Source organism: Macaca nemestrina, chromosome 17 (genome assembly GCF_043159975.1).
Source record: "Macaca nemestrina isolate mMacNem1 chromosome 17, mMacNem.hap1, whole genome shotgun sequence".
NCBI classification, from domain to species: Eukaryota; Metazoa; Chordata; class Mammalia; order Primates; family Cercopithecidae; genus Macaca; species Macaca nemestrina.
Genome location: NC_092141.1, coordinates 11823071 through 11846187, shown reverse-complemented (window position 1 = coordinate 11846187; position 23117 = coordinate 11823071). Strand labels below are relative to the sequence as shown.

Below are 23117 nucleotides of genomic sequence, written 5' to 3'. Positions count from 1 at the left end.
GCAGAGTGAGGCTTCTCCCATGGGTGTGTGGCCGAGTGGGAAGTCACAGGAATAAGAACAGTGAAATTCCTACAGTTTCCATGTCACTTCATGGTGAGGAATCTAAAACATTTTCAATAACCAACCAATACCTACTATAGAGCAGAATACACTCTTTTTTTTTTTTTTTTTTTTTTTGAGACGGAGTTTCGCTCTTGTTTCTCAGGCCAGTGTGCAATGGTGCAATCTCGGCTCACTGCAACCTCTGCCTCCGGGATTCAAGCGATTCTCCTGCCTCAGCCTCCCGAGTAGCTGGGATTACAGGCATCTGTCACCATGCCTAGCTAATTTTTGTATTTTTAGTAGAGATGGGGTTTCACCATGTTGGCCAGGATGGTCGAAAACTCCTGACCTCAGGTGATCCACCCGCCTCGGCCTCCCAAAGTGCTGGGATTCCAGGTGAGCCACTGCACCTGGCCCGTGATAAACATTTGAATTCATTTTTAAAACAAGTGGGAGTTTTCACGGGAATTACAGAGGTCTCTGTCGTGTACCTTCCAGATTCCCTCTTGGGACCAAGCCCTCGTACCCCTCCAAACCTCCCTGCTTCAACCCCTGCCTCGCCCTGTCCCCTCCAGCCAGGAGTGTTGGCTGCCGCGGAAACACCACAGCCTCCCTATTTTGGAACAGGCTTGGCCAAAGAGAGCTGCCTGGCCCACAGGTCATGCCCCTCCCCTGGAAAGCCCACATCCAACCAGCTGATGTGGGGGTACAGAGGCAGAACAGCTCTGAAGGGCCCAAGCTCCGTGGAGGACCGGCTGAGACACCCATTGCGACTTTCTTACAGCTCAGCAGCTCAACTTCTCTCTGCCCAGTCTGTTCCCTCTCCCTCCCTCATGGGTGCGATTCCTGAAAGGCTCTCTATAAATTCCTGCACACATCATAGGTCTCCTTCCTGGGAACCGGACCTGTGACAGCTGCGGCAGTCCACGTTCTAGGGGCAGCCCTGGCATCCCTCCCCACCCCATTCACCTATCTTCTCCCTTCTGTCTTCTGCTGCTTGATTGAGATGCATGAGGGCTCAGAGCTACTCCCCACCAAACTTCCAGGGCTGGGGGTCCCCAGGAAGCGTTCTGGATTAGGAGCCTGGAGAACCAGGCATTTCTTCCAGTTCTTTCTTTGGCTGTCTCTAGGACCTTGGGCAAGTCACCTCACTTCTCTCTTCATTTCCTCCATTTCTTCATCTGAAAACAAAGATCTCACCCAGACCCAAGCAGATGTTGCAGATGGGTCACCTGCAGGGCAGACCGGCCTCACAAGCATGCTTTGTTAGATCTGCGCAGTTTGAGAAAAAAATGGAATCCTTGGTCATTGGAAAATTGGATGTCCAACTCTAAAATCCAGTTTCCAGCTTATCTCCACCAGTCAGGAGATTGCTCACATTGGGTCTGCTTTTCTGCTTGGCAATGCTGGAGTGGGGTGTTGGTGGCCCCCTGCAGACCCCACCCTGGCCATCCTTTCGTCTGGCCTCTGCCAGTGTTGAGTCTTCCCACTTGGGCCAGACCAGAGGGTCTCTAAGGCTCTTCCTAACTCCAAAATGCCTGTGAGTCCAACGGCCAGAGTTTGATCCTTTCCTTCTGTTGTGTTTTCCAAAACCTGTGTGCTCTCAGCAAGATTAAGTCTTCTAGAAAGAGGGATCAGAGAAAGACTGCCTTTCCTCAGGCAGCGTCTTAAACACAATATCACAATTAGCAGCTGAGATGCTTCTATCTCAGCTTCTAACCTCAGCTATGAAGCAAGCTGATGGTTTCCAAACCTGGTCACCATCAGAATCAGAGGAGGAGCTTGCTGAAGGGGCAGATTCCCAGCCCATGCCAGATTCAGATTCAGCCAGTGACAGGTGAGGCCCTGGAGCCTGCATCTTTAACAGGTTTCCCAGAGTTGTCCCAATATGGACAGAGACCTCATACTTCATTATTTTCCAGTGGTCTCAGCAGCAAGGAGACATGGTATCAAAGGGAGACGTGTGGAAGAACTCCACAGAGCTTAAAATCCCTGGCTCCAGAAATGAATCCCCCGGAGCAAAAGAAGTCAGCCAGTTACACCTCACTTCACACCAAGGGCCCTGCCCGTAAGTCCAAATGCATCAATATCATGACTGCTTGGCCAATAGCTGTCTAATCCCTTGCTGGAAAGGGAAAGAAAGGAAGGTGATTTTCTCGCCTTCGTTAAGCGGGTTGCATTTCTACAACACTTGGATTCCAGGGCAGGAACAGCAGCCCAAGACAAACCCGTCTTTTAGGAACACAATACTCACGGGTGTGTGATGCGTCCAAAGTTGCTAAAAGGACCCTGGATGCGCTGCCTCAGCTCCTGTGCCCAGCGGAGGCCGCCGGCCACGGTGGGCATGTTCTTGTGCACCGGTGAGAACCCTGGGGACATGGCACAGACAGACCGAAATGAGTCTAGAGCACCTCAGCCCTCTCCACCCGGCAAACGCCTCCAGCCAGGTCCTCCACTTTTGCCTCATTATCTCCAGACTAAAGTCACCCTGGGAGCACATAAACAGGAAGAATGACCCTGAGATGAACACTCTCAGCCACAGGGGACCTGGATCCTCTGCCTAAGCTATTCTGATATCATTGCTCTGGGAGGGGCCCAGCCATGAGTGTTTCAAGGAGTCTCACTCTTGTTGCCCAGGCTGGAGTGCAGTGGTGCAATCTTGGCTCACTGCAACCTCTGTCTCCCAGGTTCAGGTGATTCTCCTGTCTCAGCCTCCCAAGTCGCTGGGATTATAGGTGCCCACCACCACACCTGGCTAATTTTTGTATTTGTAGTCGAGATGGGGTTTCACCATATTGATCAGGCTGGTCTCCAACTCCTGATGTCAGGTGATCCACCCGCCTCGACCCCCAAAAGTGCTGGGATTACAGGCGTGAGCCGCTGCACCCGGCCACCACTGAGTGTTTTTTAAAAGCTCTCAAGATGACTCTAATTGGAAAGTCAGGGTTAAAACACTCTCTTAAACAGACAACTCAATCACTCTGGGTCTCAATTTTCACATCCATAAAATGGGAATAATATCTTCCCTGCTTAACTTCCAGGGTTCCTGCGAGAATTCTGTAAGATGATGAATGAGGCAGGCCATATGGATTATGAAGCCCTGGACTCGAGTCAACACAGATTAGATATGCTTATGTTAGCCCAGGCATTGGGTTTGTCTGCTTATAGTTAGTTGTCAAGATTTAACAAATGTGAGGTTTCACTTTTTAAAGAATCTCACTTCCCAGCTTCTTGGGGAAAATGACAAGATTAGCAAGAATCCACTGGCATTTCTAACTAGCGACTAGAGAAGTGGCCACTTCCTTTATTTCACCACACGTACCACCCTTCCCTGGTGTCACCATGCTCAGTCCAGATCCATGATTTTCATTTCCGGCTTGTCCTCCATGATAGGCAAAACTCTAAGATGACCCCCAATGACCCTCACCCTCGCATAATCCTCTAGCCTTTAAGCATGGGTTGAAACTGTGGCTATGATGAGACGTCACTCCTGTGGTCATGCTATGTCATATGCTAGGAGGAAGAGGACCCTGGCTGGGCCTGACCTAATCAGGTGAGGCCTTAAATGCAGAATGGTTTCTCTGGCTGGTGGCAGGAGAGGAAGGCAGAGATTTGATACATGAGAGGATTTAACGTCCTGTTGCTGGCTTGAAGATGGAGGTGGCTATATGGTAATGAATGCAGATGGCTTCTAGTTGCTAAGAGTGGCCCTTGACTGACAGCCAACGGGAAATGGAGACCTCACTCCTATAGTCATGAGGGACTGGATTCTACCAACAGCAAGGAGGATGGCAGTGGATTTTTCCTCCAGAGCCTCCAGATACAAACTCAGCCTGGCCGACACCTTGATTTCAGCTTTGGGATACTCTCTGAGTAGAGAACCCAGATGCACCATGCTGGACTCCTGACCTACAGAAGTGTGAGCTGACGGCCGGGCGTGGTGGCTCACGCCTGTAATCCCAGCATTTTGGGAGGCTGAAGCAGGCAGATCATGAGGTCGGGAGCTCGAGACCAGCCTGACCAACATGGTGAAACCCTGACTCTACTAAAAATACAAAAAATTAGCCGGGTGTGGTGGCAGGTGCCTGTAATCCCAGCTACTCTGGAGGCTGTGGCAGGAGAATTGCTTGAACTGGGGAGGTGGACGTTGCAATGAGCTGAGATCGTGCGTGCCACTGCACTCCAGCCTGGGCAATAGAGCCAGACTCCATCTAAAAAAAAAAAAAAGAATTGTTAGCTGAAAGATGGGTGGTGGTGTTTTAAGGTACTAAGGTTGTGGTCATTTGTTACCACTATAGCTTCTGAAGACATTTGAGTTTTCAAACTCTATATCTGACCATAAGAAGTCATGGGGATGATCCCACATAAAGCTTGGTCAGTGGATTTTCTTGGAATGACTTCCAAGTGGAGGCAATTCTTGATGACCTCACCATGAAACCTACTAGCAAGCAGAGTGATCCTGTTGCTCAGCTACTTAAAAGCCTTTGATAATTTCTCATACCCTCGATCATGATTCCAAGTTCCTTAACCCAGCACTCTGAGCACTTCCCAAGCTGACCCCAAATGCCGTGGCTGACGGGGTGTCTTCCACACACCTTGTTTGGCTATAGGCAGGCCCAGCTGATCACCTTCTGTATCCTCTCATGTCTTCTACGAAGGCCTTTGCCTCCTCTCCTTTACTGTTGATCTCCCAACTTCTAGGGCTCAGCTCAAGACTACCTTTTACATAAACCTGCCCTCGAACCTCCCAGCCACAGTGCATCTTGTCTTGTTAAGCCTGCCCTCGAATCTCCCATCCACAATGCATCTTTGCTTGGGGAGGAAGGAAGGGTTTTAGTCTCTTGCTCTTTCTTTTCTTTTCATCATAAGAAGTCAATAATTTATTTCTTCCAAATGGCATCATTTTTCAGATGCCAGAGGCCATTCAGTCCAATAACCACTTATTGAGCACCCACTATATGCAGAGCACTGTGCGATTGACTATAGGAATGTATTTTATTTGTTTCTTATTTTATTTTGAGAGACAGGGTCTGGCTCTGTCACCCAGGCTAGAGTGCAGTGGCAGGCTCATAGCTTCTGCAGCCTCGTGCTCCTGAACTCAAGTGATCCTCCCGCCTCAGCCTCCTGAGTCACTAGGACTAGAGGTTCACCCCATCGCTCCCAGCTTGTTACCATTCTTTATAGCTCAAGTCGAGTGATACTCAACATTCTATAAAGAACGATCTTTTCATATTAATTATTTTATCCCTTACCTTGACCTGCCACAGTATACAATACCCACAGGCATGTTTGGCATGTAGTAAGGATTCAATAAATGTATGCAAAACTGAAATGCATTTGTTTTGACTCTAAGCATCATAATAAAAATGGAGACATCACGCCTTGGCATGGTACTGCCCTTTGGAGGGCTCCTGCTGGTTCCTCCCACCAGAAGCATGGTTGCTATGGCATTAGAAGGCATAAGAAACTTTTCTCAGGCATGTAAACATTTATTTTGGAATGGAGGTGTGTTGAAGATTAGTCAGTGTAGCAACACTGATCAAGGATCAACTTATACATGATGCCAAGGTCTCAGTTGAACAGAGGCGGTCAAGACTGCACTACGCTGGGTCAGCCTGCCAATCTCAGCCCCAGAACCAGGGAAAGCCACAGTTCAGAGAGCTCCCCGGTCACCCAAGGTGGTCTGGAATTTCAAGCAAGAAGGTTGTGCTTGCTCTTTTTTGAGAATGTATGGATCCATACATGGACATTTAACAAATACAAGAGGAATGCATTGCTTCTTCCCAGTAACAGAATGTCCTCATCAAAATCCCCTTCAACAAGCCTACCAAGTTCTGCTTCCTCCTGGACATGCTGACTGTAGATCATCCTCACTGCATCCAGATCTTTGTTGAACATTTGGATGAGGACCAGGTATTTATCAGATGTATCCCTCGCTACCAGTGGTCTTTCAAGGAGGTTTCCTGCTATGTCTAGCAGCTGTAGGGAAGGTGGAGGAAAAAGAGGAAAAATAAATCACAGATTAAACCTTTCCGTGGTCATACATATCCAGTGCTCTGGTTTTTCCTTCATATGCCTACAAACGTAAGAAGAGTGAACAGTGTTATTGTGGAACTGGACCAGTAATTATTCATATGTGGATGATATTCATAGTCTTTCTCCTCTCCTTTGCTTCTGACAGACAATTCCTGTCTGCTGAGTTACCTACCCCCAGCTCTACTTGGCACAAGAATCTGGATAAACCAATAAACAAAGGGACAACTAAAGATCCCAGAAAGGTTAAGTTGAGCTACATAATTAAGACCTAGAACAGGCTGGGCGCAGTGGCTGTAATCCCAGGACTTTGGAAGGCCAAGGCGGGTGAATCACGAGGTCAGGAGTTTAAGACCAGCCTGGCCAAGATGGTGAAACCCCGTCTCTACTAAAAATACAAAAATTAGCTGGGCGTGGTGGCGGGTGCCTGTAATCCCAGCTACTCAGGAGGCTGAGGCAGGGAATTGCCTGAATCTGGGAGGCAGAGGTTGCAGTGAGCCAAGATGCCAAGATCGTGCCATTGCACTCTAGCCTGGGCAACAGAGCGAGACACTGTCTCAAAAAAAAAAAAAAAAAAAAAGACCTAGAACAGAAAGAAGGTGATGATGGAACAGAAGAAGTTGCTAAGTAAGCTGGATGTTGGGGAGAATTCGAAGGGCTAAAATTTGAGAATGGGAACAAGGAAATAGTTTCTGAGAGCAGGTGCCCTGAGAATGGTGCTTGCTCTGAAGACGTGTTGCGGTGCATTCAGGCTGCCCTAATCCCTCAGTGTTTCCTGGAGCAGCAAAATCAAGATGTGAAATGCTTGTAATTACTTTCTGGCTCCTGGACTGTGTTTCTTCGATTGTGATGCTTTTCTGAGATGAGGCCATGTGGGACTTCAGTTATATTTAGGATATACCAATACTCTGCTTCTAAGCGTGCCTTCCACGATAACCTCTCATCTCCACCTAGTGCTTGAAGCCAGGGGGTGACAAAGTACAGCAGCAGGCAGCCAAACCCGCCCAAGTCTGGCCCGTGGCGTCAGTGCATGGTTTTTGCATTTAAAAAAAGAATTAAAAAAAATTAAAAAGAGGGCTGGGCACTGTGGCTCATGCCTATAATCCCAGCACTTTGGGAGAACAAGGCAGGCAGATCACTTGAGGCCAGGAGTTCAAGACCAGCCAGGTAAATGTGGCAAAACCCCCGTCTCTACTAAAAATACAAAAAAAAAAAAAAAAAAAAAATTAGCCAGGCATGGTGGCGTGTGCCTGTAACCCCAGCTACTTGGGAGGTTGAGGCATGAGAATCGCTTGAACCCGAGAGGCAGAGGTTGCAGTGAGTTGAGATCACACCACTGCACTCCAGCCGAGGCGAGAGAGCAAGACTCTCTTAAAAATAAATAAATAAAAATAATAAATAATAAAATGAAAAAGAGGATGTGACAGAAAACACATGTACCCATAGTCTAAAATATTTATTCTCTGACCTTTTGTAAAAAAAAAATTGGAACCCTTGCTTTAAGTCAAAGAACATGAGAAACACGATGTAAAATTACATCCACATGTCTTAAAACTGGAAGCTGAACAGTCTGCATTTGTCTAAGACCCTATGCTCTTTATCCTACCTCCTTATTGCAGGTTGGGCCATTTTTTTTGCTTCACTGGCATCCAAAGCCTGGAGGGAGTGCAAGCTCTAGGAGCTGGTTGGCAACAGTTCATAATCTTAGGTGGCTCCTAGAAGTCCGAGGTGTCCAGGCCATGTTATGCAGAATGACCACGTACGGAGAAAGGCCAAATATGGGGTCCTTGGCCAGATGTTTTCCAGACCTGACAGCTTGATTGGATTTCCTAAATGATTCCAAGGCACTCTAAGGACTCTCTAAAGGTGCTAAAAAGCCTTCCATTGGGGAGGATCTAGGGTCACACTTTCTTCCACAAAACAATCACCCAGATCTCTGGAGACGGTAAAAAGTAGCTCTGCCTCAATGGAAGCATAAGAGAGCCGGACTCCACCCAGTTCTGTGGCTCCCATCTTCTGTTGAGGAAGTACAGGTATGTGCACTGAGGGACCACCATGGCCAGCCTGCACCCTCTATTCACAGTCCTTGGCCTGGATGTACTCATGGATTCATGTCCACTGAGGGGCCACCTAGTAGCTGGATGATCTTACAGCAGCAGCAGGGGATCCAGAGTCAGGTACTCTCTCTGGTCCCTGCTCCCCAGGCTTGAAAAAGTTCTTCTCTGCGTGAGCTTATGTCCATTGGAGATTTTGCTTTTGCTTGGGGATAAAGGAAGGGTTTTAGTTTCTTGTTGGTGAGATCACCAAAAAGAGAGAAACAAAGTAGGCAGAAGGGATCGGAGGGTCATGGTTTTCCTACCAGTTTCCATGGGCTGGGCTGGAAACTCTGCTGAGAAGAGGAGTCAAGGTCAGAAGATAAATCATCTGCTTTTATGAGTCCTCTGAAACTCTGGGTACAAGCAGTGCTGCGTCAGTGGAGGGAAGGTCTCCCTCTACTTCTGCCCAGAACCCTACTCTACCATAAAATTTCAAGGATTGGAATGTTTGAACCCAAAGAGGCATGCCCTTGGCCCATACAGAGATGTTTTCATGGTGGGAGCATCAGAAGAAAAGCAATGGCAAGACTCCTTCAAGCACCTTTCTTGGCAGATAAAATTGAAAGGGGGTCTGTAGACATGTAGCGGATGCCGTGATTTCAAAGACTTCAAAGTGACTTGAGAATGCTTGTGAGGCATCCCTTGAAGACTCCTGAACATCTCTGGTGGAGAGGGATCTATATGATGGGTAGGGCTGGGCATCCTTAGTGCACGGATGGAGTTTCAGCCCCACAAGTGACCTGAGCAGCAGAGTTTCAATGAGCCCTGACAGATAATGGCATGCATGACCATTCTGTAGACACAGACAAGCCCTTTCACTGGAATTGGATCAAACGCTTGGAGAGGGGAATCTCAAAAGCCTTCCAATGTGAATTACGGTATTTATTAAAGGTTACATGTACATATATACTCAATGGCTAATGAAGCTTGCCACATTTGGGTTACCAAATATTCTAGAATAGCACAGATCCATCCATCCAGGGTTGAAGCCTCTTCTACAATTGTCCCACCCATCACAGATCCTGTGTCTGAATATTTTCAGTGCCCAGAAACTGAACTACTAGCTGGAGAAGTCCGTTCCATCTTAAACAGCTTTGACAGAAATCTCTTTCCTCTACTGAACCACACTGGGACTTCTTGTAACTTCTTCCACCAACTAGTGGAACCCTTAAAATTTTACAGAATAAGCTTTTTTTTTTTCCCCTGAGACAGAGCCTCACTGTCCCCCAGGCTGGAGTGCAGTAGAGTGATCTCGGCTCACTGCAAGCTCCACCTCCCGGGTTCAGGCCATTCTCCTGCCTCAGCCTCCCGAGTAGCTAGGACTACAGATGTCCACCATCATGCCTGGCTAATTTTTTTTTTTTTGTATTTTTAGTAGAGACAGGGTTTCACCTGTCAGCCATGATGGTCTCGATCTCCTGACCTCGTGATCCGCCCGCCTCTGCCTCCCAAAGTGCTGGGATTACAGGCGTGAGCCACCGTGCCCGGCCCAGAATAAGCCTCTTGGTTGATTGGTGGAAGACATATCATGCTCCACCAAGTCTTCATGTCTCACGATGCAGCGCTTTCAGCTGTGCAGTCATTTACCTACTCATCATCTATGCCTTGTCCTAAACCTTCTCCTCCATACACTTTGTACTACCTGATCTGAGCGTGATATGGTAAAAGCAAAAATCTTCTTATTCCAGTGGTCGATGCCTGAAACCTATCACTCATTACCTGGGAGGTGGTTTGCTCTAGATTGAATCAACCTAGCAACCATGGTTAAATAGCCATGGTACTGCACGGTCACGCTTTCCCTACTGATAATGGTGTGGCACCTGAAGAGATCACTGCCGAAATTCCTCTTAAAAGTATTTTTACATTGTTACATTTTCAGGAAAGCACAAGTACTCAGCCTGAGAATCCCAGTTCTGCACACTTTGTTGAGAAGGATTCCCACATCCTTCTCTAATAGATTAATAAGAATAATTAATAGTTGCAGGAACAGAACAGTTGGAAAGGTATCCATATCATCCTCTCATGAGGGCTAGGGGAGTATCCAGGACAGAGTGGTTCTTGCCCCATTTACACAAACCTTAAAGGCATGCTCCAAGCCAGGTGCATCATCAAAAGCTTGAATAAAGATAGTCCCCAGTCTTCGGTCGAGATCTTCTACTTTCTGGTTAAATTCAGCGACGTCATTTTCAAAATCCTAAAGAGACACCATATATATACATACACACACACACACACACACACACACACACATATATATACATATATATGTAAAACATAATTTTCTGAAAGCCAACCCCACTATGCTCCTCACAGCTAACTTTTGTGTTTGAACTGGTTATACCAAAGAATTATTTTAATTTTCTGAAATTCACCATGGCATGACTTAACTTTTAGCCATGTAGAGTTACCCTGTGGTTGCAGCATTTTTACCTAAAGGGTCCCAGCAAAATGGTGGAGTGAATTAGATGTGAGTTTGGTGTTCTTCCACCCTTTCCATGCTCCTCTGTTCTGCTTCCTGAAGCCCCTTCTCTCTCACTCATAACACCAGCTCTTATAACACCAGCTCTTGTTACCCTGAAAACCATTATAGCAGCAACAGCCCTAGCAACGGGGCTATTTCAACATTACCACCCACTTTCTTCCCTTCCCCAAGTCAGAATTCCATTTTTCCATTGTCAGCAAACTAATCTAGCCATTAGGAGGAAAGAAAGCTAATTAAACTAATACAAACTATTTCTTCTAAATCCTTCTTAATTGGTGAAGACAGCAACTAGCCTTGTTCTTAAGATTGCCAAATTTAGCAAATAAAACTACAAGGCACTCAGTTAAATTGGAATTTCAGATAAACAAGAATTTTTTTTTTTTAATATGTCCAAATTAGTGTAGTTTATCTGGCAACCCTAATGTATTTCTCTTAGGATGTAGCAATTTTCGGAGAAACACTGTTAACGCCAATCTCTAATTTGTGGAATTATTTGTTATTACTGCTTTGTAACAGTAATGCATGTGTGTGTGTGAAAAAAAAAAAGGGTATGAAGAAATAGTCTAGTCCTACTTCCCAAACATGATGACATTGTGGTATGTTTCTTTTTAGTTTTTAGTTTTTACCCTGGGCAAAATCCCTGGGATTAAGCTTTGTTTTATTGTATCATAGGGTAGCAAATACATTGTATATAGCCTGCTCTGTGGTCCACCTTTTTTTTCTTTTTTTTTTGAGACGGAGTCTCGCTCTGTCGCCCAGGCTGGAGTGCAGTGGCGCGATCTCGGCTCACTGCAACCTCTGCCTCCCGGGTTCAAGCAATTCTCCTGCCTCAGCCTCCCAAGTAGCTGCATTACAGGCCCATACCACCACTCCCAGCCAATTTTTTGTATTTTTAATAGAGATGGGGTTTCACTGTGCTAGCCACGATGGTCTATGGCCCACCTTTTTTGGGTCTACTTTTGACTCATAGAATTCTTAGAAGGCAGTACCTTCCTGGGTCTGGCCAAATAAGATTCCCCTGGATGTCTGAAGGTGCTCAGGGCAGATTCCTGCCCTAATTTCTTTCTCCTTTTCCTGCACACACTCTTAAAACTCCTTCTCCAGTAATTCTGCCATTCCTTTTTCTGGGAATTCCATTCTCTGTTTTCATACTGGCCCTTTTCCTTCTTTTTTTCTCCCATGGGTGTGGACTCACAGGTTGAGGCTTTCTTGGGGCTACAGGTGAGATGCGGGCTCTTTGTTCCTGTCCTGGAAAATGCTTCACTGGCCCTTTCCTTATCCTATGTGTTCTGCTGGGAACCAGGTTCAGATCAGAAAACCCAGGCTGTGGCTTCACTTACACCTCCCCAAGTCACTAAAAAAATTCTGCCCAGGTGTGCCTGTTCTTCCCTTAGCAATTTTTGCCCAAAGCTTAAAACTTCTTTCCCACTCAGTTTTATTAAGTTAAATTGACAAATAAAAATTGTATATACTGTGAAATGATCACCACTATCAACCTAATTAACATATTCATCACGTCACACAGTTACCATTTGCTTTTTGTGTGGGTGGTGAGAACACTTAGGATCTACCCTTTTAGTGAATTTCAAGTACGCAAAACAGTTTTTCTTTTTTTAAAATTATTTTACTGTTAGTTCTGGGATACGTGTGCAGAATGTGCAGGTTTGTTACATAGGTATACATATGCCATGGTGGTTTGCTGCACCTATCAACCCCTCATCTAGGTTTTAAGCCCTGCATGCATCATTTGTCCTAATGCTCTCCCTCCCTTTGTCCCCCAACCCCTGACAGGTCCCAGTGTATGTTGCTCCCCTCCCTGTGTCCATGTGTTCTCATTGTTCAACTCCCACTTATGAGTGAGAGAGCAAAGCAATACAATTTTTTTTTTTTTTTTTTTTTTTTTTTTTTTTTGAGACGGAGTCTCCCTCTATCGCCAGGCTGGAGCACAGTGGCGCGATCTCGGCTCACTGCAACCTCCGCCTCCCAGGTTCAAGCAATTCTCCTGCCTCGGCCTCCTGAGTAGCTGGGACTACAGGTGGCTACCATCACGCCTGGCTAATTTTTGTATTTTTAGTAGAGACGGGGTTTCACCATGTTAGCCAGGATGGTCTCAATCTCTTGACCTCGTGATCTGCCCGCCTTTTCCTCCCACAGTGCTGGGATTACAGGCATGTGCCACCACGCCCAGCCCACAATACAGTGTTGTTAACTGTCTTCACCATGTTGTACGTTAGAGTTCCAGCAATTATTTATCATGCATAACTGAAGCTTTATACTCTTTGACCACCACCTTCCCATTTGTCTCTTCCCCAGCCCCTGGCAGCCACCATTACACTCTGCTTCTATGGCTTTGACTATTTTGGACGCCTCGTATAGGTGAGACCGTGCAACATTTGTCTTTCTGGATCTGGCTTCTTTCACTGAGCTTAAAACTTCTGAAGCCACAGGGTGGCCACAACCTCCACTGTCAGGTCATACCCACCTCAGCATCTCTGAAACCCTGGTGTCATTAGTCTGGAGCAGTTAACAGCTGGAAGAGGCATCCTTGATCTTTCTCCCAACACAAAGAATAATTAGACTCTTTCTCTTGGCACAAGGAATAATATTTTCTCCTAACACAAAGGGTAATTAGCAAACCCACTGGGACCACAGAGCCAAAGGAAATACACAGGGAAAATACAAGTAAATGCCTAGACCCTACAGGTGAGAGGCATCTGGGACAGAGGCAGAGCTGGTGATTCAGCCCTTCCCAACCCTACCGTGCTTTGGAGGTACAGGCAGTCGGAGGAGGACCCTGAGAAAAGCCTGTACATCTCGTGAAATTCCTCATGCATTTGCTGGACCTGCTGACTCAGGGCATTCCCTCTGATGCCGCTGAACTCCACCTTTCCCAGTTTGTGGAAATCCAGGGCCGTCTTCAGAAGACCCTATGGGGACAATTCACAAAAGAGTTAAAATCACCATCATCATCACAACAGTGGATGAGAAAAGTTGGAAACCTGGGGGCGGTGGTTGCTTAGGAAATTGTGGAGCCTGATTAGTTTCGTAACCTTATTATTAGATTGGATTGGTAAAAATAACTCTTGTTTAAACTCGATAACAAAGCAAAGAGAAAGTACAGTCAAATAAAATTCATGCGAACCAAAATAAATATATATATACATAAATAAGTGAAATGTATGCTTCCACCTCTCTATGTCTTTGCGGTCTTTAACAAATAATAATAAAACTATTTGTATAACTGGTAGCTTTATCGCTGATTTCTCTAAAATAGCTCATTTCAAATGGATCATGTTATCCAGTTCTAGAATGACAGTAATCCTAGGGGATGTTGACAGGAAAGCAGAGTCGCAAAATAGTCCTGAAGACATGCCCAGAGGGTGACACTGGCCTTCTTTGCAACTTCTCTGCCAAGCAAAGACATCTGCAGGGTGCCCTTGCTGGGTGTGCATGGGATGTTATGTCCTGCTGCCAGCCGGGTGGCGGCAAGTAGTTATTTACCAGCTCTGTGCTGCGCTTCTTCATCTGCTGCAGAATAATAACAACACCTTGTAGCATGATGCTGAGTGTTAAGTCAGTTAACTCAAGTCTGGGATTTAGGCCAGGTCTGCACACACAGTATCACCGCTGTTATTGATGTGGCAGTGTCCCAGGTGTGCTTGAGGTCCAATGACAGGTAGACAGCACAACCCAGAAGCCTTGGGGAGGAGCCCCTCCTGAGTCCATGGAAGCTACTTCACCTCCGATAGGATGGGAGCTTCCTCTTGAACACGTCTAGCAGGACAGATTGAATTTATCTCTTGTGAGTACCTAAACATCACAAAACCTCCAAAACAAGATACGGTTCTTATCATGACTTCCAATCCATGTGCATGCCCCTTAGGCAGGAAAGAGGACGGCAAAAGTTCCCTTTGTGTCATTTTGGCCAACATTTGGCGTGGACTGTGGGAGGGACCCTCTACTCTGGAGGTTTAAGGGGTGCACTACGACACCGATGCTGTAAAATCCAGCAGGTCCTGGTATCACCGCAGGAAATCTCACTGCCCATGGCCGCTGCTGTGGGTAACCCATCAGGCTAGCACAGGCTGCCTGTCTCCTTTCTCCTGCTGGGATGCCAACTCCAGCAGCAGTGACAGAGGCGCTGGGAAGTGGGGACAATGGCTGACTTTCCCCGTTTGGCCAGGAGGGTCCCCATGCAGATTTGGGCAGCCATCTAACAAGCCTGTTTTTGTTCAGCTGTGTTTGGGCATGGCTGGTGGCAAGCAGCTGAAGTGGGAGGGGAGAGAAGAGGGAAGACACCAGCTAAGGCAGGGAAGACAGATGCCAAAACCAGGGAGGGACTTTTGCCACTAATGGTGGGAAAAGTGGCAGTCTTTCTTTAAAAATAGGTTCAACTTGATATACTGGGAAGAAAACCGAAATGAACTTTATGGAAATGAAATTGACTTCAGTAGTAATTCAAGTCTCTCGGAAAGTGCTTAGTTGTAATTGGTTTTATAGGGAGAGTCATACTTGTGCTGTGAAATGCAACCTTGATGCTCATTCTTCATAATTCTGTGGATGTCAATTTCAATTTCTAGGAAATACTTCCTAACCATTTTAAAAGGGAGATGCATTTTGATATGTTTGATTACATCAGAAACCCAGACGATAATTTTGTTAGACTATTTTATTTCTCAAGAATACTTAAAGCACGGTCTAGGGAGGTGACAGGAAGGTGTTTCATCTTCAGTTTTTCCTAGGTATTAGTGAAATATTTATTGAACCATCCTACTTTTGGAGAAAGTCTGGTCACTTAAAAAGAGGGATACTTACATTGTTTTATGTAACTTAACACACACACGGTGGACAACACTTTTATCTGGTGCTCAACTCAAGGTCTTAGGCCTTTCCTCACCCTTCCATGGAAAGAGATCCACCCATCCAGCTTTTTCCCAAACTCTCTATCCCCTTCTTCTGCTTATTCAGAGCGCTTATCACACCCTGGAATTATATTATTTGGCATTATATTATACTATTTGCTTATTTTCTGTCCAGTAAGTTGTAAATGCCCCAAAGGTACCTCGGCATTTCCAGTGCCTGGAAGAGTCCCTGACCCTGAACACATATTTGTTGAGTGAAGTAATATATGCTCTTTGTTCTTTGACTTGGCTATAATACTTCCAAAAAAAAAAAAAAAAAAAAAGCAACAAGGTGATAGAGGAGCTAGGCGCCCTAACCTCTGAAGAGCAGTTGGTGAAAAAAAAATAGACAAGAGAAGAGAATTATAAAGAAGGACATTTCAATGTCCACAGGACCACGGTCAAGTGCAAGGGGGAACCCTCCCTGGTGCTACATTGAGGGCAGAATGAAGGCAAATGAGTGAATGGGACAAAGAAGCAGATGTGACCTCACTGTACAGGTTGAACTTATTACATTGCTGATATGGGATCATTTCAACCTAAACAATGCCCATTTCCTGTGGTTTCATTTAATAAAACACAATCATCTAATGCTGTAGAATGGGCTATGAAGAGAGGGAGTGAGCTCTCCATCACTGAACGAGTTTTAGTAAGTTTGATGTTGGAGGCGTTGTAGAAAAGGTTTCTGAAGCAGCTGGGAAACTGTCTTACAACTATAGACACCAGATTTATGGCATTGGCCATGGTTATATCTTTGATTAGCCTTAAATCTTTGATTTAAGAATCAAAATATTTCGATTCTTAAATTATGTAAATGGAAGCTCTTTTCATTGTTTATTTCAAAGTTCTCACAAAACAGATAAGAGGCAATTTAAATCAATAAGAGGTTTAAATGATAGTTTTTAAATATCTGTTTTTATTCATCACAGTACTAAACATGAAATTCATCATGTTGCATACAGGCTGAAATATCCACTTCAGAGACACAACATATGGCATTGTGGAAAGAGCCTAGGATCTAGGGCAAAAAACAACAACAACAACAAAAAACCCAGAGTTTACACAACCCTGGTTCCATCATTTACTAGCTATGTGGCTTAAAGCAAGACACCTAACTTTTCTAAGCTTCACTTTCCTAACCTGTAGATGGGAATGATAACACTTAAGTTGCTGTGGAGTTACCAAGTTTATGGAGAGTTCCCTGTAGGACTTCAATAAAAGGCAACCACTATAATTAACCATGATCACTCTGATGTCACTAGACCGGGTTAATGGATATTATATGTGTAATGGTGTATATGGGGACATTTGGGTGTTTGTTTCAAGACAGAACAAGGAGCACTGGTGTCCCAGGCTGCTTACTGGACTGATCAGGTTCTATTCTTATGAAAAACTGTGCAGCACTTAATGGTGGTGGCAGGTGGGGGGATGTGGGGAGGATTCAATATGTGCTCTGGCCCCTGAGATGAAGAATCAAAATCAGGGGTAATGGCAAGACCTGCCGACAGCAACCCCCTGTTCAAAGGAGAGGCCGCGCTGCCCATCTTAAAAGAAGAACCTTGGGAATTCATTAAGGGAGAGCACAAAGCAGACGTTCATAGATGAAAATCTCAAAAGGTCATTTGGAAAAAGACTGTTTTCTTTACCTTTCGACTGCCACCGACCTTATGTGGCTAATGGTCTCCTATGTGACCACATATTCAAGCCAGGCTAAAAGGGAAGTCACTCAATTAGGCTCAGAATGAAAGGAGGCTGCAGAGTGGCTGGAGACGGTAGAAAAAGCAAAAGGAAACGCGGCGTGGATATTAGGTCAGCTTATTACCTATCTACCTGCTAATCACTTCGCATAAAGCCTCAGCAGGAAATCATTTTGTCTCCAAATGAATCACAGCTTTACAGCAGTTTTATAATAAAGGAAATGAGAATTCTCTCCAAGCTGCATTGTTTGGAGGGAAGAGGCTGCAGGCAGAAACTCAAACAGGGGATCTGCAGAATCTACAACTCTATGACACAAAAATGAACTCAGTGAGTGTGTGTGTGTGCACTGATGCATCAAGCAGGAAGGCAGGATGAAAGAAGGAATCAAGAGGCAACCCAACAACTCTTTTTCTCTTTGAATTTTGATGGTGCATTCAAATTGCAAAGATTTCAGACTTCTGGAATTTTCTTAGTAAGTCGTAAAGTCAGATAAGATCCTTTCATGAAATGGGAATTACAATTTTACCTGAGTAACTTACTTTGATATAAAGACCTAGAAATCGTATGGTAAACATTGAGTGTACAAAAGTAGAACAGAGTGTATAAGGGCAGAAAACCACAAAACCAGTTTGAGATCCTCAAACCAGGACAGTGGGAGGAAAGAAAGAAGGAAGGAAGAGAGAAAAGGATGGAAGGAGGGAAACAGACCTCTGCAACTCCCTGTACGATATCAAAGTTTGGTGCAAAGACAGTACTTGCAACTAGCTGTCCCCCTGGGTATAAATCTCAGCTACACCTCTCCAACCTGTGTAACTATGGGTGAGTTCATTTATGTGTCGACCTGGTTATGCTCATTTGTTAAAGAAAAGATTCTGATAGCCATTTCTTTTTTTTTCTTTTTCTTTTCTTTCTTTTTTTTTTTTTTTGAGACAGAGTCTTGCTCTGTCACCCAGGCTGGAGTGCAGTGGCACGATCTCAGTTCACTACATCCTCTGCCTCCCAGGTTCCAGCGATTCTCCTGCCTCAGCCTCCTGGATGTCTGGGATTACAGGGGTATGCCATCATGCCCGGCTATTTTTGTATTTTTAGTAGAGATGGCGTTTCACTATGGTGACCAGGCTTGTCTCAAACTCCTGACCTCAGGTGATCCCCCCCACCCTTGGCCTCCCAAAGGGCTGGGATTACAGGCGTGAGCCACTGCACCAGGCCCCAGTTCTTAAGATGATTTGCAAGGATACAGGCTCTGGCATGGGATAGGTTCTTGAAACATGTTAATTTTTTAGTTTTTTATTCCTCGTTCTTCCCTCTACAAGAGATACACAAGAGATTAGCTGTATCATGGTTGTGATAAGAAGGCAGAGGAGAATAGTGGTATCCTGAAAATGCAATTACTCTGCTTACTGCAGACACCAAAAAATACTGGGCAATGTATACCCCTGCTTTCAAGCCACCCCCACCTCTGGCATTTAGCAGGCACCCAGAGAGGAAGAGTGGATCTGTACAACAAAATTCTCTTGTGCAAAAAGAGTGACAGAATAAAAAAGCAACTCACATCAGAGAAATGAAATCTGGGAGAATTGCAGGGATTAAAAACCAGCTCTTCACACTCTAACCCTTGACGAGAGCATGCAGAGAGATAAACACATTGGTGTTTCATGTATTTATTAATTGTAGCTACCATCATCTCAGTGGCCATAGATTGTATTAGAACAGAAGATGAATAAGGCTAAGTTCATGATAATCCTTACTGGAGAGGATCAGATTAATCCCATTTCAAACAGGCATCGATCACAGAGATACACAGAATGTTAACTAAAGGGCTACATGAAATATGCCAGAGGACAGTTGATAGTTCCGTGTTCCACTGCACTGACTCAGGAGGCAAGAGCTCGGGGAGGAGGAAGATGGCAAAGGGCAAGGGTGATGCATCTAAGCAGGCATTTGGGAGATTAAAAATAAAAGAGGGAAGGAATATGAGGAAAGGGGGCAATGAGTAGCTGCAGGAAGATGAAAAAACATGGAAATTCAGGGCAAAAAAAGAGATCAGGGAAGTGAGAAAATAGAGAAAAAGAACAAAGTGAAAGGGGGACCAAGTAAAAGGAAGAGGAAGAATTAGAGAAAGGGAAGGAGAGGGAAACACAGTCAAGAAAAGATATGAACAGACATTTCTCAAAAGAAAACATGCATACAGCCAACAGATACATGAAAAAATGCTCGTCATCACTGGCCATCAGAGAAATGCAAATCAAAACCACAATGAGATACCATCTCACACCAGTTAGAATGGCGATCATTAAAAAGTCAGGAAACAACAGGTGCTGGAGAGGATGTGGAGAAATAGGAACACTTTTACACTGTTGGTGGGATTGTAAACTAGTTCAGCCATTATGGAAAACAGTATGGCAATTCCTCAAGGATCTAGAACTAGAAGTACCATATGATCCAGCCATCCCATTACTGGGTATATACCCAAAGGATTATAAATCATGCTGCTATAAAGACATATGCACACGTATGTTCATTGCAGCACTATTCACAATAGCAAAGACTTGGAATCAACCCAAATGTCCATCAGTGACAGACTAGATTAAGAAAATGTGGCACATATACACCATGGAATACTATGCAGCCATAAAAAGGATGAGTTTGTGTCCTTTGTAGGGACATGGATGCAGCTGGAAACCATCATTCTCAGCAAACTATCGCAAGAACAGAAAACCAAACACTGCATGTTCTCACTCATAGGTGGGAACTGAACAATGAGATCACTTGGACTTGGGAAGGGGAACATCACACACCAGGGCCTATTATGGGGAGGGGGGAGGGGAGAGGGATTGCATTGGGAGTTATACCTGATGTAAATGACGAGTTGATGGGTGCTGACGAGTTGATGGGTGCAGCACACCAACATGGCACAAGTATACATATGTAACAAACCTGCACGTTATGCACATGTACCCTAGAACTTAAAGTATAATAATAATAATAAAAGAAAAAACTAAAGAAAGTATCTGCCTGAACCATAAAAAAAAAAAAAAAAAAAATGCTGACTGGGCGTGGTGGCTCATGCCTGTGATCCCAGCACTTTGGGAGGCTGAGGCAGGCGGATCACCTGAGGTCGGGAGTTCAAGACCAGCCTGACCAATATGGAGAAACCCCGTCTCTACTAAAAATACAAAAATTAGCCAGGCATGGAGGTGCGTGCTACTCAGGAGGCTGAGGCAGGAGAATTGCTTGAACCCGGGAGGTGGAGGTTGTGGTGAGCCGAGATTGTGCCATTGCATTCCAGCCTGGGCAACAAGAGCAAAACTCCATCTCAAAAAAAAAAAAAAGAAAAGAAAAGAAAAGAAAAGGAGTAGCTGGGCACAGGAGCCAAGCTAACCAGAGCCAAGGACAGAACGACATGGAAGAGAAGCAGCAGCAGTAAGGCAGGGAGCTTGGTGACATTCACGTCATCCTCTAATTAAATGGGGGCAACTGCTTTTTATGCACCTGTGCCCTTGATTCAGAAAACAGCAGCAGCCTGAGAAAGGACTTATTGTGAGGGTGGTGACTCTCGGGAGGCTGGTGGCCATCACTGCTTACATTTACCGAATATACCCTGCAGATTAGGTGCCCTGGTGTTAGAATACCTGTCTATATGCAAAGTCAAATCGTTAGCATGTGTGCACAGGGCCTGGGGGCCCTGTCCAGGCAGTCACTTCAGAGCCATGCTCTGCTACCATTCCCAGGGCCATCTGCAGGGCTGGAGCACCTGCACACGTGGCTGCTGTAAGGCAGTGATGGAAGTTTGTTCTTTGTGGTCAGCCCAGGCCAGGCATGGGTTGGGGCTGGAGTGTCCCTCACCTCTCACTAAACAGCAGCAAAGGAATTGGTGGTGGATGTGCGAGGAATACAGAGTGCAGGAGGAGTGAAGGACTGTACAGCAATCGTGATGGAAACGGCTGAGGGAAAAAGAGGCATTTAGGATAAAGCTAGATAATCTATTATTTATAGTCTCTGTGATCCTGATGAAGGGTTTAAGGTGCGCCTTTCATAAGATCTAGCTTCTGGCTTTCTCTCTCACACATTTTCTCTATCTTTATGCCCTTCCCATCTTCGTTTTCCCTGGCAAATTCCCACTCCAGTTTCACAACTGATTTTCTCTTGTGTTCCCCACTTTTTGTCAAAGTCCTGGTGGGCTTTGAGACCGCTCTTTCTTGCTCCCAGTAACACATCAATCTCACTTTTTTTTTTTTTTTTTGGAGACTGGAGTCTCGTTCTGTTCCCAGGCTGGAGTGCAGTGGTGCAATCTTGGCTCACTGCAACCTCTGCCTCCTGGGTTCAAGCACTTCTCCTGCCTCAGCCTCCCGAGTAGCTGAGACTACAGGTGTGCATCACCATGCCGGGCTAATTTTTTTTTTTTTTTTTTTTTTTTTTTTTTTTTTTTTTTTTTTTTAGTAGAGACAGAGTTTCACCATATTGGTCAGGCTGGTCTCGAACTCCTGACCTCGTGATCCACCTGCCTCGGCCTCCCAAAGTGCTGGGATTACAGGCATGAGCCACTGCACCCAGCCCAATCTCACTTTTATGATGGCATTCAATATATCCCACTTTCCTGATTCTGTGTCTTTCCTCCCGGATCTCCTCTTTTAGTCTGTCTTCCTTCTCCTGTGGTGGCTGCAGGTCCAACAGCCTCTTACAGGAAAGCCACATTTCAGGCATCTTTGTATCTCAGTTCCTAGCTCCGTGCCTGGCACATGGTTATGCTGAACCAATTCTTTTTGAACGGATAACAGATCCAATCTTATGTTCTCCTGTCCTTGTCCTCCCATGGTTTGCTCTGTTCATCACAGCTTCTTCCCAGCATATCTCTCTTCCCTCCAAACCTGCTCAAGAGAGCTGGACATATGATTCTCAATCTTTCTCTGTCCCTCTGGCTCTTGTCTTTTTTTTTTTTTCTTTTGAGATGGAATCTCGCCCTGTCACCCAGGCTGGAGTGCAATGGCACGATCTTGGCTCACTGCAACCTCCGCCTCCCAAATTCAAACAATTATCCTGTCTCAGCCTCCCGAGTAGCTGGGATTACAGGTACATGCCACCACGCCCAGCTAATTTTTGGATTTTCAGTTGAGACAGGGTTTCATCATGTTGGCCAGGCTGATCACGAACTCCTGACCTCAAGTGATCGCCCTGCCTCAGCCTCCCAAAGTGCTGGGATTACAGGGGTGAACCACCACGCCCGGCCTCTTGTCTTAATCTTAAACTCAATCCTGAATTTCTCAAATCCATTTTAGTTTAAGTCTGTATTTCATTTTATTAGGCCCATTACCCTCCCTTCCAAGTCCAATCAGCAAACACATAGCTGTAAAATGTTGAGAGACCTGTTAAACATATTAAGTTTTGAGAATTGAAACAATCCAAAGAAAAAGTATCATATCTTCTCACCCTAGTACTTCAACTAAAACTCATATTTATTTTTAAATAATGGAGGGAAAGACATAACTTTGAGCAAAAGTCATGTTTCTTTTGCACAGGGACTCATTTGTTTTGGATTTTGGGGAGCTGCCTTGGAGATTGGGGAGTGGAGGAGGAGAAGTTCAAAGCAGCCAGCTTTGTGGGAATGGTCAGCCCGACCAAGATTTGCTCAGTGTCAGTCTTTCTAGGCAGAGTTTATTTGAAACCAAGTTCAAAAGCTATGGGCAATTTGCAAACCAATTGAATTAGTTCATTGATTCCTTGGGCCTTCTTCCTAAATGAGTCTATGATCAGGATTTCCTAAACTTCTACTAGAACCACTATTATGTGATGATCTATCCCAATAACAACTATTTATTAAAACAATTTCTTCTTCTTCTCCTTCTCCCTCTCCTTCTTCTTCTTCCT

General features: G+C 45.2%; 1 protein-coding gene across 4 annotated transcripts in view; it reads right to left on the bottom strand.

The window, feature by feature from the left end:
* The window catches only part of LOC105473558 (dynein axonemal heavy chain 9), a 377165-nt gene that overhangs the window by 333450 nt on the left and 20598 nt on the right, over positions 1–23117 (bottom strand). For all 4 annotated transcript variants that reach the window (XM_071082354.1, XM_011727370.3, XM_011727373.3 and 1 more), the window contains 4 exons: positions 13413–13580; positions 10249–10365; positions 5871–6021; positions 2297–2411 (listed from right to left, as the gene is read on the bottom strand). In XM_071082354.1, the coding sequence (XP_070938455.1) occupies positions 2297–2411; positions 5871–6021; positions 10249–10365; positions 13413–13580 (551 nt within the window). The remainder of the gene's footprint in view (positions 1–2296; positions 2412–5870; positions 6022–10248; positions 10366–13412; positions 13581–23117) is intronic.